Genomic DNA, 13,465 nt, shown 5'->3' with positions numbered 1-13,465 from the left:
TGACCTAAACTATGCAGAAAGCGCTGTGTTGACAGGAGAGCTTCTCCCACCAGCAGACCTACTGCTTCTTGCAGAGGTGGATTAACTATGCCGACAGGAGAGCTCTCTCCCGGCAGCTTAGAGCATCTTTACTAAAGTGCTACAACCTCGCAGCCGCGCCAGGGCAGCATTTTAAGTGTAGACTTGCCCTGTGTTTCCCAGACCTGAAGAAGAGCGCTGTGTAACACTTGAAAGCTTGTCTCTCTCACCAACAGAAGTTGATCCAATAAAAGATATTAACTCATCCATCTTGTCTCCCTGAATAGTTTTATGACTTTTAATAACATCAGCAGCTGTGGACAATAGCAACGGGTAGGAAATTCTCATGCTTGAAGATGTGAAGTGTTCACTGTAGGGCTCAAGAACGAATTTCACCCCCTGAATCCTCAGGGATTGGCCAGGCTGGAGTCCAGATTCCACACACACAATGGACTAATGTAAAGTGGGCCCTATGGGACAGATTCTCATCTGCATTACACCCATTTTAATTTAGAGTAACTGCAGCAAAGTCAATGGATAATATGAGATAAGAACCTGGCCTTATTTCAGTGGCCTATCTGGTCAGGAGTAATGAGAAACTTCTTGAATATGCCATTAATTTTATCTGCTACTCACCACTGAAGATTTGGACAGGTTTCAGAGGAACAGCCGTGTTAGTCTGTATTCGCAAAAAGAAAAGGAGTACTTGTGGCACCTTAGAGACTAACCAATTTATTTGAGCATGAGCTTTCGTGAGCTACAGCTCACTTCATCAGATGTTTACCGTGGAAACTGCAGCAGACTTTATATACACACAGAAATCATGAAACAATACCTCCTCCCACCCCACTGTCCTGCTGGTAATAGCTTATCTAAAGTGATCAACAGGTGGGCCATTTCCAGCACAAATCCAGGTTTTCTCACCCTCCACCCCCCCACACAAATTCACTCTCCTGCTGGTGCTAGCCCATCCAAAGTGACAACTCTTTACATAATCAAGTCGGGCTATTTCCTGCATAGATCAAGGTTTTCTCACATCCCCCCCACCCCCATACACACACAAACTCACTCTCCTGCTGGTAATAGCTGATCTAAACTGACCATTCTCCAGGTTTAATTTTAAGATTTGGAGAATTTGATTTCTGAAATACAGACAGACAGAAAACACCTTTTTGTTTAAAAATGCTGTTTCTAATGTATTTCCTTTTTAACATAAAACCGAAAGCCTCAGTGACATAACCTGCTAATGGCACTGTACAGAACCCAAACCAGTCCCAAGGATGATGTTAGCAGCATGGTCACTGTCTAGCATGCATTAACAGCGGATGAGAATTGTTTTGTAGGTGCATCTGTTGTAGAGCCTGAGTTACAGGAAGTTTTAAAGAGACACTGTGTTAATACATGCTGGGGCAAAGCTGGTTGTCAGATTGCTGTGCATCTTCCACAGCAGTGAAAATCAACACCACTTAACACCCTGCAAACATTATCTAATTGATCTTCCCAGCACTCCGTGAGATGGGACTGGTATCCAATCAGACTCCAGGAGTTCAGTCTGTTTAGCTTCATCAAGAGGAGGGTAAGTGGTGACTTGATCACAACCTGTGAGTACCTGCGTGGGCACTTCAATCTAGCAGACAAAGGTAGAACAAGGTTCACTGGCTGGAAGTAGAAGCTAGACAAATTCAGGCTAGACCAATGAGAGTAATTAACAGTTGGAACAACCAACCAAGGGTTTGGGGTGGATTCTCCATAAGTGGCAATTTTAAAATTAAGACTGGACATTTTTCTAAGAGACATGATCTAATTCAAACAGGAATTAATTCAGGGGAATCCTCTGCTTGTGCTATACAGGAGGTCAGACTAGATGAGCACAATGGTTCCTTTTGGCCTGGGAATCTATGAACCTACACTTTACAGATGGTGAACAAAAGAACATAAGAACGGCCATATTGGGTCAGTCCAATGTTCCATCTACCTCAGTATCCTGTCTTCTGATACTGGCCAATGCCAGGTGCTTCAGAGGGAATGACCAGAACAGGGCAATCATCAAGTGATTCATCCCTTGTCGCTCATTCCCAGCTTCTGGCAGAGACTTAGGGACCCCCAGAGCATGGGGTTGCATTCCTGACTATCTTGGCTAATAGTCATTGATGGACCTATCCCCCATGAACTTATCTAATTCTCTTTTGAATCCAGTTATGGTTTTGGCCTGCACAAATCCCCTGGCAATGAGTTCCACAGGTTGACTGTGCGTTGTGTGAAGAATATTTCCTTTTGTTTGTTTTAAACCTGCTGCCTATTAAATGGTGGCACAGAAAGTCAAATACAAAGGTGAATCTAAACTGATGTAATCTACATTTCTTTCCAGCTTCACCAGAGTTCACATTTTTTTAGCTGAAATTTAGACTCAACTCTGAACTTGGCTAGAGAGAGTAATTGACTTTACCAAAGTCAATGACAGAGGCGAGATTGGAACACAGATGATGATGGCTCCCTTGGCCATTACACTAGACCATATTCCTTACCACCAGATAAGTCCAAGCTGAACTTGACATTTCTTGAATCAAAGCAAGTACGCAGGAAAGATATTGGCAACGACATCTGTCGTTCTCTTCCTAAAAGAATTGTCCTTCTACCCACTCCCCGCCCATCAGGGTTCAGTTCCTATGGCACATGAGCCTTAAAGCCACCCCCTGGCTATATACTATATTAGATCCATCTGTGGTACTCACTGCAGGCCCCAGCTACACATGCCTCATAAATTAACTTACACACCAGGCTTAAGCATGATTTAAATGCTCTTGTATTGAAACAGGGTAAGCACGACACAGTTTGGTCGGCCAGCATGAAGGGGTCCAAAGCACATTAGAACACCGACGTTGCTCCAGTCCAGGTTGGGACTGGGAACTAAAGGAAGTAGGAGCAGTGAGGAGGACAACTCCCCGTCCTCCACATCACTCCAGATGGGAGTTCCCACACTGTGGCCGAGTGCTTCCCCGCCACTCCCTGCCCCATTGGTTGGTGTGATGGAAGCTCCCAATTCTCTTTCAATCTGCTTTGGCCACTGGTTTGGACCAACACCAGAGCTCCATTTCTGATCACTGTCCTAACCTGCTTTAGAGACTAACCAATTTATTTGAACATAAGCTTTCGTGAGCTACAGCTCAGCATCCGATGAAGTGAGCTGTAGCTCACGAAAGCTTATGCTCAAATAAATTGGTTAGTCTCTAAGGTGCCACAAGTACTCCTTTTCTTTTTGCGAATACAGTCTAACACGGCTGTTACTCTGAAACCTAACCTGCTTTGACTTCATTCATGCTGAGATTTAAACCATTGTCTATGCACTTTTTACTTGGCAGGGCAATGTCAGCTGAGCCATTGTCACCCTAGTTTATACGGCCCTAATGGTACCTAAATTCTTCTACCGAAGGTAGGATCTCTAATTAATCTGCATACTGGTCACAGTACTGCCTAAAGTCTGCTCCATTCGGCAGGTTAGTTCCTACACTACAGAATCGTTTTTGAACTATAGAAAAATGGCAGGAAAAGTGTCTTTACTTAAAACTTCCTCAGTGCTAAATCCTAACAGCTTTCCTCAGTTTTCACTCAGTCCTCACACAGACAAGACTCCCTTTGGGTCAAACACTGTCGTCCATCCTCATTTTTACTGGGGTCTATCCCCATCCTCACTTGGGCAAGCACCTGCTGACTCCAGTGGATGTTTCGCTTGAGAAAGAACTGATTGAAAGTCTAAGTGAGGGACTTCAGGATTTGGCCTTATATGAAGAGAACTAGACCTAAAATGAATTATTGTGGAAGCGAAGCTATAATGACCTTTTTATTATTTGTGGAAACAAGATCTATTTCCTGTGAAATATTTCTTAGCTGGTGCCCTGAGCTCCTGGAAGAATACTTGTCTCAGGAGATATAAGTGTTCTTAATTAGATAGTACGGTGCTTATTACAAATAACCTCTTCAGATTTGGAAGAAAAGGGTGGATGTTCTACCAGATGTGCAGGAATACAGATAACTGGAAGCTTTGGGGTTACTGTTTCGTGTGGAAGAGGCCCGATGAAGCTTCATTGGTGGGCTCAGGCATAACTTGGATCTTCTGGTTTTTCAGGGCTGCTTCTCTCATTTTGTAATACATGAACTCGTTCTGTTGGAACATGCGCAGCTCCATCTCCGACTGGACACGCATGACCTGCAGGGATGAAGGGCAGGCCAAGTGGTGAAAACTCTACAATATCTCTCAAAGTAAAGAAATAAAGTACCTTCTAAGGTAGGATAGTGGCCTCCTGCTCCCCAGTTCTGTTAGATGGCTGAACATCGGTGCCATCTAATGAGTATTCAGTGGCCCATGTGACAAGGGAGGATGACATCAGTCCAGTTCCATAACCTGTCCCTCATCCAGGAGGCCAAAGGCTGCCTAGACATAGAGACTCAGCTGCTCTCCCAAACCCAATCATGGTCCCTCCTAGACCAGGCTGATTAGTGGTGAGGCAGTGTGGGGTAGATTGCACTGCCTGTCTGCTGTGGTTCTTCTGCAGACAAATACAGGTTCCCATTCCCAAAGTTGTCAACCCAGAGTTCTTCATGAGCACAAATTCACTGCCAGCGCTAGATTAAAGGGCTGCCTCTGTGCCTGCACAGGCAGAGAAGAGGTGCTAAGGATTCCCCTTACACCCTTCTGCAGGCTAGCTGGCCTTGGATCCAGGCACACAAGGGTAAGTGGGTGCTGTGAGCCCACTGCTCTCCTCCTGGAGAAGCTCGGCAGGGAACAACAGGGAACGGGCAGAGCCTTGACTCCATCCTCCAGTACACCAGACAACTGAGCTAAGTCAGTGCGGTCAGGAAGAAAGGAGGCCTGTAATTTGCTGCTTCTGTAGGCCAGCAACAAATTACTATCCCGGGAGCAAAGGGAGAGCATATGTAACCCACACACCTCCTGGGTGTGGGGTTCTGTCCCATTGAGTGGCACCAAGACCACTTAGAGAGAGAGAAAAAATAAGCCTGCTCTACAGCCTTAGCTAAGGAGCCTATGGCTTTTAGGTCATGCAGTAGAGGTTCATGCACTAAGCTCCAGAGGTCCCAGGTTCGATCCCGCCCACCGAAGACTGGGGCCCATCAGCGTTACAATGGAATGAAGTGGGTCCCTAAAGGACAATTCTTTTCCTGGGAGAGCACAGCAACGCACTGCCCCTTATTATGGGCCGAGGAAATAAAATGCACATTTGGCAGTGGCTTTAGCCCTATACTACTGGGGCAGTTGCATAAAGACCTATGCATGTCTGTCTCTCTCTCTCACACACACACACATCCCTGACCTAGCAGTCACAGTGCCACCAGCCAAGTTCAGGTGAGGACATAGCTGGCAGGAGAACATGTCACTTCTCCAAAGGCACAGCAAAGCTTACATCCCGCTCTGTGGCTAATATAGAGGTAAGCGAAACAACTTCATCGGAAAATGTCACATTTTTCAGTTTCTCAACGCTGCATTTGGAAGTGAAACACTTTGTTTTGAATTGACAATTTTTTACTTAAAAATGTCAACTTTTAGTCCAAATGTCTGTTAGATATGAACATTTTCGTTTCAAATCGACATTCCAAAATGAAACACTTCATTTCGAATCAACATCTTGTTTCAACATTTCCAATTTTTTATCGCTTTTCATTCCATGAAGGTTTTCAATACTGTATTTTGACTTATTCTCCCCATTTGGGATGAAAACCAATGTTAAAACGTTGGAATGTCCCAGAGGATAGGAATTCCATTTTCTAACCAGCTCCAGTATAATCTAATGGAAAACATATTAACATCACACTGCACGAAGCAAGCTTTATATGATCAGTTCCCAGCTTTTTAGGCATCTGCTTCTACTGTTTATTTAAATTTAACTTTTCATATACAATGACAACAAACCAGATTACACAGACACATGTCAACGTAGGAACTGTCCAAGAGATGCTGGCCACCTACCTCCAGGTCTTTGGTGATTGGGTGGGTAGGTCCATGGGTCACCAGAAGAATAGCATAGGCTTTGCAGATCATGCCATGCCCTGCTTCAATGAGACTGGCATGCCAATGGGTCACTCCTGCCCGCATCACTGCCATCCCTAACTGCGCATTGTTGGGATGGTATATTTTCCTGGGAAAACATTGAGAAATTTCATTGTGGGGAGCGTCTAACTTTCCAAATATTACCTGAAAACACTGTTCACTGAGGGCCAGATTCTGTCACGCTTACTCACACTGAGCGGTACCTCAATCCATGAGTAGCCCCACTGAAATCAGTCGAACTGCTGGAAGTGGGAGCTACTACACGGTGTGGCAGAACCTGGCTGGGCAGGAACAACATGCTGACAGGGTCTGATACAGGCTCCGAAGGTTTGTAACACCACATTCCATCGATATAACTGCAATCAGGATCCGACGCTATGCCCCTAACATTGCAGTTCCAGCACAGTGAGCAATTGCTTGAAATTACGTTTAAACCTAACGCTTAGCTCTTATGTAACATTTTTCATTTGTGGATCACAAAGCACTTTGCAAAGGAAGGAAAGTATCATTGTCCCCATTTTACAGATGGGGACTCTGACTCACAGCAAGGTGAAATGACTTTCCCCATGTCACCTAGCAGATCAGCGGCAGAGACAGGACTTGAATGCAGGTTCTACTTCCAGGCTTATGACCCTTCCCCTGGACCACGCTGCCTCTCATCAAACAACAGTGGTGAAAGGCATTAAAATGAAACTGGACAAAATGGCAAACAACACACTCCTGGGAACAATTCTTCTTTGAAGGAAGGATGAATTAGGTGATGCAATAGGCCTTTTCCACTTCTAATGTCTATGATTTTAAAACCTGTGATTTCTAAGAATCTGTGCTCACTTTATCATTTGAGCTACACTTAGCATGAGGGAGGAAAAACAGAAATTGGAGCGCCTTAGCCTGAACAGAATAAAACCCAATCCATAGCTTTCCTGGCTTTGCAGTAGAAACTTGGTTTACTCAGTAAAGAAGTAGCTACAGAGTGTGCAAAGGAGACAGCAATTTCCATCATGTATGATTGGGCTGTCCAAAAGGAGATCACATTAAAATTATCACAACATGGGGGAAGCGCCTGGATAAGATGCTGCTGGGCTGCTAAGATGGAAGGAAATTCTAGACGGTTTGAGGCTCTTTCTAGACCAACTGGGTGTTTCTGGCCAATCACCTCTTGATGGCCAACTGTTGGAAGGAAGGCAAGCAGCTTCCAGGTGGAGATGCCCCAGCAAAGCAAGAGACTATTTCACAATGGAAAATGTCAACAGCCAAAACAAAGTTGAATATATATTATTTCCTAAATGCCTGTCCCCTACCCCCGTCACTTGACTCCTTTAAAATGGGACTGGGCCAAGCCAGCTGCAGGGGGTCAGGAAGGGATTCTCCTCCTCCTCCCCCAGTGTATTCTGGGAGGGTTTTTTTTATCTTCTTCCTCTGAAGCTTCAGGGATGCCACAGGGGACACTGGGCGAGTTGGGCCAGGGCTCTGGGGTAGAATCAAGCATTTGCTCTCTCAAATGCTTGGCTGACTGGTTCTTGCCGTCACGCACAGAGTCTAACTGATCACCATGTGTGTGGTCAGGAAGGAATTTTCTCCCAGGTTGGATTGGCAGGGACCTTGGGGATGTTGTGCCTTCCTCTGCAGCTGGGGATGCAGGTGACTTGCCAGGATTATCTGAGTGTATCTCATTTAATTATTTCCCTGCCATTGTGGGGGCCTTGGGCATGGGTGCACCTCAGTCCCTCCTGTTCTCTGCCTGTCGCACATAATACTCTAGTCTTCCATGGGTTTCATTTACTTTGGTCTGACTTCAGCTGTTGGGTTTAGTGTGCGAGTCCTGGGTGGGTGTTGGTGGTCTGTGCCATACAGGAGGTCACACTGGATGATCTAGTGGTCCCTTCTGGCCTTAAACACTGACTGTGACACTCAGGAATAAACTGCAAGGAACAGTTACTAGCAGGAGCAAGGCCTAGATGTGACCTGAAGTGTAAAGTAAAAGGGCAAGACAAAAATTTGCATTTGGGGACATCTGTGCAATCCACCAGCAGTTTTCTTATCACAGTAGCATCTCTTTACCAGTCAGAGATCACATTACAGGAGCACAGTGTGTTCTTTACATAATGATAGGTTTTCTCCATGTCTACTTTCTCTGACACCATCTAAGCAGCTCTGGGCAGCTTCTCAGACAAAAGAGATGGGTTAATTAAACCTGTCCAGTTGCCCTCTGAAGTTATATGTAGACAAATTGAAAAATGATCCTGTTTTGGAGCTTTCCATTCACAAAGTGAGCAAAACTCTCTCTCTCTCTTTGGTGATAAAAGCAGGGCCTGATTCTGAGCTCAGTTATATAGGTTTTACACCAGTGTTGCTCCACTGACCTTAGTGGACTTACTCCTGTTTTACACCACTGTAAAGTGAGAGCAGAGTCAGGTCCAGATTCTTTGCAGAAATGTCTTAATTAAATTATTGAGTCAAAAAGAAAACGGGTGACTTGATCACATACATGTAACCATCAACCATCCTCTTCGCATAGCCTGCTGCTTCCTCGAACATCTGGAGGTAGGAGAGCACTTCCGAAGCGATGCTCAGGATCCTGAGCAGGTAGATGTTAGTGTCTCCCAGCACAGGCTCTTGTTTCTTCAGACACTCACGACAGAGCTTCACAACCTAGGCACCCATGAAAGGCAAATGAGTTCAAGAGAATGTCACAGCACCACCTGCCCTAGAATTGCACATCCGCCACGACAGAGCGCTGTATCTTGTATGTTTCACGTTTATCCTATTTGCTCAATAGCTGCTCGCCAAATAGAGAGAGTCAGTCATAAACAAGCGAGGAAAGTAAGAGTGAAGGGTGCAAATGTAACCCACTGGTGAGTGAGTCACAGGTTTCCCCTTTGTCCCCATCTGCAAAGGACATGAGATTATTGCAGCCTCACCTAGGGAGTCTTGGCTCTTAGTTCATGCTTTTAGTTCTGGAGATCCCTAGTGTGTTGGCAAAGATGGCTGCCATCACACTAACTTCCCCACCTCACTAAAGGGCATCAGCAGAGAGATGGGACCAGATTGACACCAGCTCTGAACCTCTCACATGCTGGTGAAGGGTGGATCCAGTGTCATCCCTGGAGGTTCAGGCTCATCCTCTGTGAGATGGATCTGAGGAGAAGGACTGGATCTGATTCCCTTGGACTCTGGGGGAGTTTGGATCCACCCCAGAACCCTTGTGACTTGGTCCCATCCCTATTTTATTGCCATGGAGAGAGAACAAGAGCACTCCAGCGAGATAGGCAGCCCCGGTGGAAGGATCACCCACTGCCAGGCTGTGGATAGAGAGGTGGAGGAGGCTAAGACGGGCAGAGGAGAATGAATGAGCCAGGGAGGAAGGAAGTGAACACTGGTGAATTAATTTCAGTGTATTCATTCGTTGTCTGCCCCATAAACACTGACATAAGCAAACTGATCCGTCAGCTTGAGTGTGCAACTAGTGCCCCTGTCTGCAGGACTGTTTCATTAATATGACAACACAAAGGCTGACTGAGTCTGCCCAGTGGCTTGGTGAGATCAGCTGCCTGCTTCCTGCCCCTGAAGTTCCACAGCAACGAGAGACCAAAGACACCGTGACTTACTTCGTGGTAGACCCCCTCGGATCGGGCCTTGCTGATCTTCTCCAGGGTGTCCTTGGAGAACTGGAGAACTTCCTTCACTACATCTTGGGAGGGCTGGGGACAGCATTGGAAAGCTATTGAAACGAATTCACTTCTGAAGTTACACCCATGCTCCCCGGAATAGAACCAGCTGCCACACTGAGGTCCTGAAGCTTGCTACCATTGAACTCAATAGTAAAACTTCCACTGATTTCAATGGGAGCAGGATCAGCCCCTACCTGTACTAATCTACAGTGTCACTCAGTGCTGCTACTGAATAGATATGACCCGATTGTGCTCTCGCTGGGACGAGGGTGTAGCAGGGTAGGGGGACAGGAAGGGACCTGAGTGGTTTGGGTGGCTTGGTTTGGTTTGTTTGTTCCTGCAAAATGTCAGAAGTTAGTGACTGGCAATTGGGAGACTCTTGCAAACCTCACGGGGGAATGGAAGAGACTGAGCATGGGAGACAGAGAAGAGGCCGCCCTCAGTGGGGTTCCACAGAGCCACCAGGTACTGCATGTGCACAGCGTATGGCAGGATTGGGGCCATCGACTGAGACTTCCACAGAGTTCTACCAGGGAGGAATTTAACCCTTTATTTCATAGAATCATAGAATATCAGGGTTGGAAGGGACCCCAGAAGGTCATCTAGTCCAACCCCCTGCTCAAAGCAGGACCAATTCCCAGTTAAATCATCCCAGCCAGGGCTTTGTCAAGCCTGACCTTAAAAACCTCTAAGGAAGGAGATTCTACCACCTCCCTAGGTAACGCATTCCAGTGTTTCACCACCCTCTTAGTGAAAAAGTTTTTCCTAATATCCAATCTAAACCTCCCCCACTGCAACTTGAGACCATTACTCCTCGTTCTGTCATCTGCTACCATTGAGAACAGTCTAGAGCCATCCTCTTTGGAACCCCCTTTCAGGTAGTTGAAAGCAGCTATAAAATCCCCCCTCATTCTTCTCTTCTGCAGGCTAAACAATCCCAGCTCCCTCAGCCTCTCCTCATAACTCATGTGTTCCAGTCCCCTAATCATTTTTGTTGCCCTTCGCTGGACTCTCTCCAATTTATCCACATCCTTCTTGAAGTGTGGGGCCCAAAACTGGACACAGTACTCCAGATGAGGCCTCACCAATGTCGAATAGAGGGGAACGATCACGTCCCTCGATCTGCTCGCTATGCCCCTACTTATACATCCCAAAATGCCATTGGCCTTCTTGGCAACAAGGGCACACTGCTGACTCATATCCAGCTTCTCGTCCACTGTCACCCCTAGGTCCTTTTCCGCAGAACTGCTGCCTAGCCATTCGGTCCCTAGTCTGTAGCTGTGCATTGGGTTCTTCCGTCCTAAGTGCAGGACCCTGCACTTATCCTTATTGAACCTCATCAGATTCCTTTTGGCCCAATCTTCCAATTGGTCTAGGTCCTTCTGTATCCTATCCCTCCCCTCCAGCGTATCTACCACTCCTCCCAGTTTAGTATCATCCGCAAATTTGCTGAGAGTGCAATCCACACCATCCTCCAGATCATTTATGAAGATATTGAATAAAACCGGCCCCAGGACCGACCCCTGGGGCACTCCACTTGATACCGGCTGCCAACTAGACATGGAGCCATTGATCACTACCCGTTGAGCCCGACAATTTAGCCAGCTTTCTACCCACCTTATGGTGCATTCATCCAGCCCATACTTCCTTAACTTGCTGACAAGAATTTACATACTTGAAAAAATGTCAGCATTTGGGCCAAAACATGACTTCCCACCTGGCCTTAAAAGCTGGCCCCTTCCAGCTCTCCATGCTGGAATGACAGCTGCAAGCATTCCAAAACCACAAGTCAGGCCCCCAAAATATTGAGATTGTCATGAGATTTAAAAACTAATTAATGTTGGATTCTTTTTCTTTGCCTTCTGGTTTTTGAGTTTCTGGGGTTCCCACTTCTTTGAAATAAGAACATAAGAATGGCCATACTGGTCAGACCAAAGGTGCATCTAGCCCAGTATCCTGTCTTCCGACAGTGACCAATGCCAGGTGCCCTAGAGGGGATGAACAGAACAGGGAATCATCAAGTGATCCATTCCCTGTTGTTCATTCCCAGCTTCTGGCAGACAGAGGCTCGGGACACCATCCACGCCTGTCCTGGCTAATAGCCATTGATGGACCTATCCTCCATTAACTTATCTAGCTCTTTTTTGAAACCTGTTATAGTCTTGGCCTTCACAACATCCTCTGGCAAAGAGTTCCACAGGTTGACTGTGCGTTGTGTGAAGAAATACTTCCTTTTGTTTGTTTTAAACCTGCTGCCTATTAATTTCATTTGGTGACCCCTAGTTCTTGTGTTATTTACTCCTTCTCATAACACTTCCTTATTTACTTTCTCCACACCAGTCATGATTTTATAGACCTCTATCATATCGCTCCTTAGTCGTCTCTTTTCCAAGCTGAAAAGTGCTAGTCTTATTAATTTCTTCTCATATGGAAGCTGTTCCATACCCCTAATCATTTTTGTTGCCCTTTTCTGAACCTTTTCCAATTCCAACATATCTTTTTTGAGATGGGGAGACTACATCTGCACACATTATTCAAGATGTCGGTGTACCATGGATTTATATGGAGGCAATGTAATATTTTCTGTCTTATTATTTATCCCTTTATTAAAGATTCCCAATATTCTGTTAGCTTTTTTTACTGCTGTTGCACATAGAGTGGATGTTTTCAGAGAAACTATCCACAATGACTCAAAGATCTCTTTTTTGAGTGGTAAAACAGCTAATTTAGACTCCATCATTTTATACGTATAGTTGGGATTATGTTTTCCAGTGTGCATTATTTTGCATTTATCAACATTGAATTTCATCTGCCATTTTTTTGCCCAGGCACCCAGTTTTGAGAGATCCTTTTGTAGTCTTCGCAGTCTGCCTGGGACTTAACTATCTTGAGTAGTTTTGTATCATCTGAAAATTTTGCCACCTCACTGTTTACCCCTTTTCCCAGATCATTTATGAATATGTTGAATAGGACTGGGCCCAGTACAGGCCCCCTGGGGGACATGACTATTTACCTCTCTACATTCTGAAAACTGACCATTTATTCCTACCCTTTGTTTCCTATCTTTTAACCAGTTACCAGTCCATGAGAGGACCTTCCCTCTTACCCCATGACAGCTTACTCTGCTTAAGAGCCTTGTCAAAGACGGACCTTGTCAAAGGCTTTCTGAAAATCTAAGTACACTATATCCAATGGATTCCCCTTGTCCACATGCTTGTTGACCCCCTCAAAGAATTCTAGTAGATTGGTGAGGCATGATTTCCCTTTACAAAAACCATGTTGACTCTTCCCCAACAAACTATGTTCATCCATGTGTCTGACAATTTTGTACTTGATGATAGTTTCAGCCAGTTTGCCTGGTACTGAAGTCAGGCTTACTGGCCTGTAATTGCTGGGATCACCTCTGGAGCTCGTTTTAAAAATTGGCGTCACATTAGCTATCCTCCAGTCATTTGGTACAGAAGCTGATTTAAATGATAGGTTACAGACTACAGTTAGTAGTTCTGCAATTTCACATTTGAGTTCCTTCAGAACTCTTGGGTGAATACCATCTGGTCCTGGTGACTTATTACTGTTTAGTTTATCAATTTGTTCCAAAACCTCTTCTAATGACACCTCAATCTGGGACAGTTCCTCAGATCTGTCACCTAAAAAGAATGGCTCAGGTTTGGGAATCTCCCTCACATCCTCAGCCATGAAGACCGATATAAAGAAT

General features: G+C 45.4%; 1 protein-coding gene across 2 annotated transcripts in view; it reads right to left on the bottom strand.

The window, feature by feature from the left end:
• Nucleotides 1-960: 960 nt before the first annotated feature.
• SMYD1 (SET and MYND domain containing 1) overlaps nucleotides 961-13,465 on the bottom strand; it is a 51,178-nt gene continuing 38,673 nt past the window's right edge. For both annotated transcript variants that reach the window (XM_073342892.2, XM_073342893.2), the window contains 4 exons: nucleotides 9,688-9,780; nucleotides 8,568-8,731; nucleotides 5,999-6,167; nucleotides 961-4,222 (listed from right to left, as the gene is read on the bottom strand). In XM_073342892.2, the coding sequence (XP_073198993.1) occupies nucleotides 4,064-4,222; nucleotides 5,999-6,167; nucleotides 8,568-8,731; nucleotides 9,688-9,780 (585 nt within the window). In that variant the 3' untranslated portion in view covers nucleotides 961-4,063. The remainder of the gene's footprint in view (nucleotides 4,223-5,998; nucleotides 6,168-8,567; nucleotides 8,732-9,687; nucleotides 9,781-13,465) is intronic.

Source organism: Lepidochelys kempii, chromosome 4, assembly GCF_965140285.1.
Source record: "Lepidochelys kempii isolate rLepKem1 chromosome 4, rLepKem1.hap1, whole genome shotgun sequence".
Lineage (NCBI taxonomy): Eukaryota > Metazoa > Chordata > Testudines > Cheloniidae > Lepidochelys > Lepidochelys kempii.
Note: the sequence above shows the minus strand (reverse complement) of the source record. Positions and strands in the feature narration are given on the sequence as shown.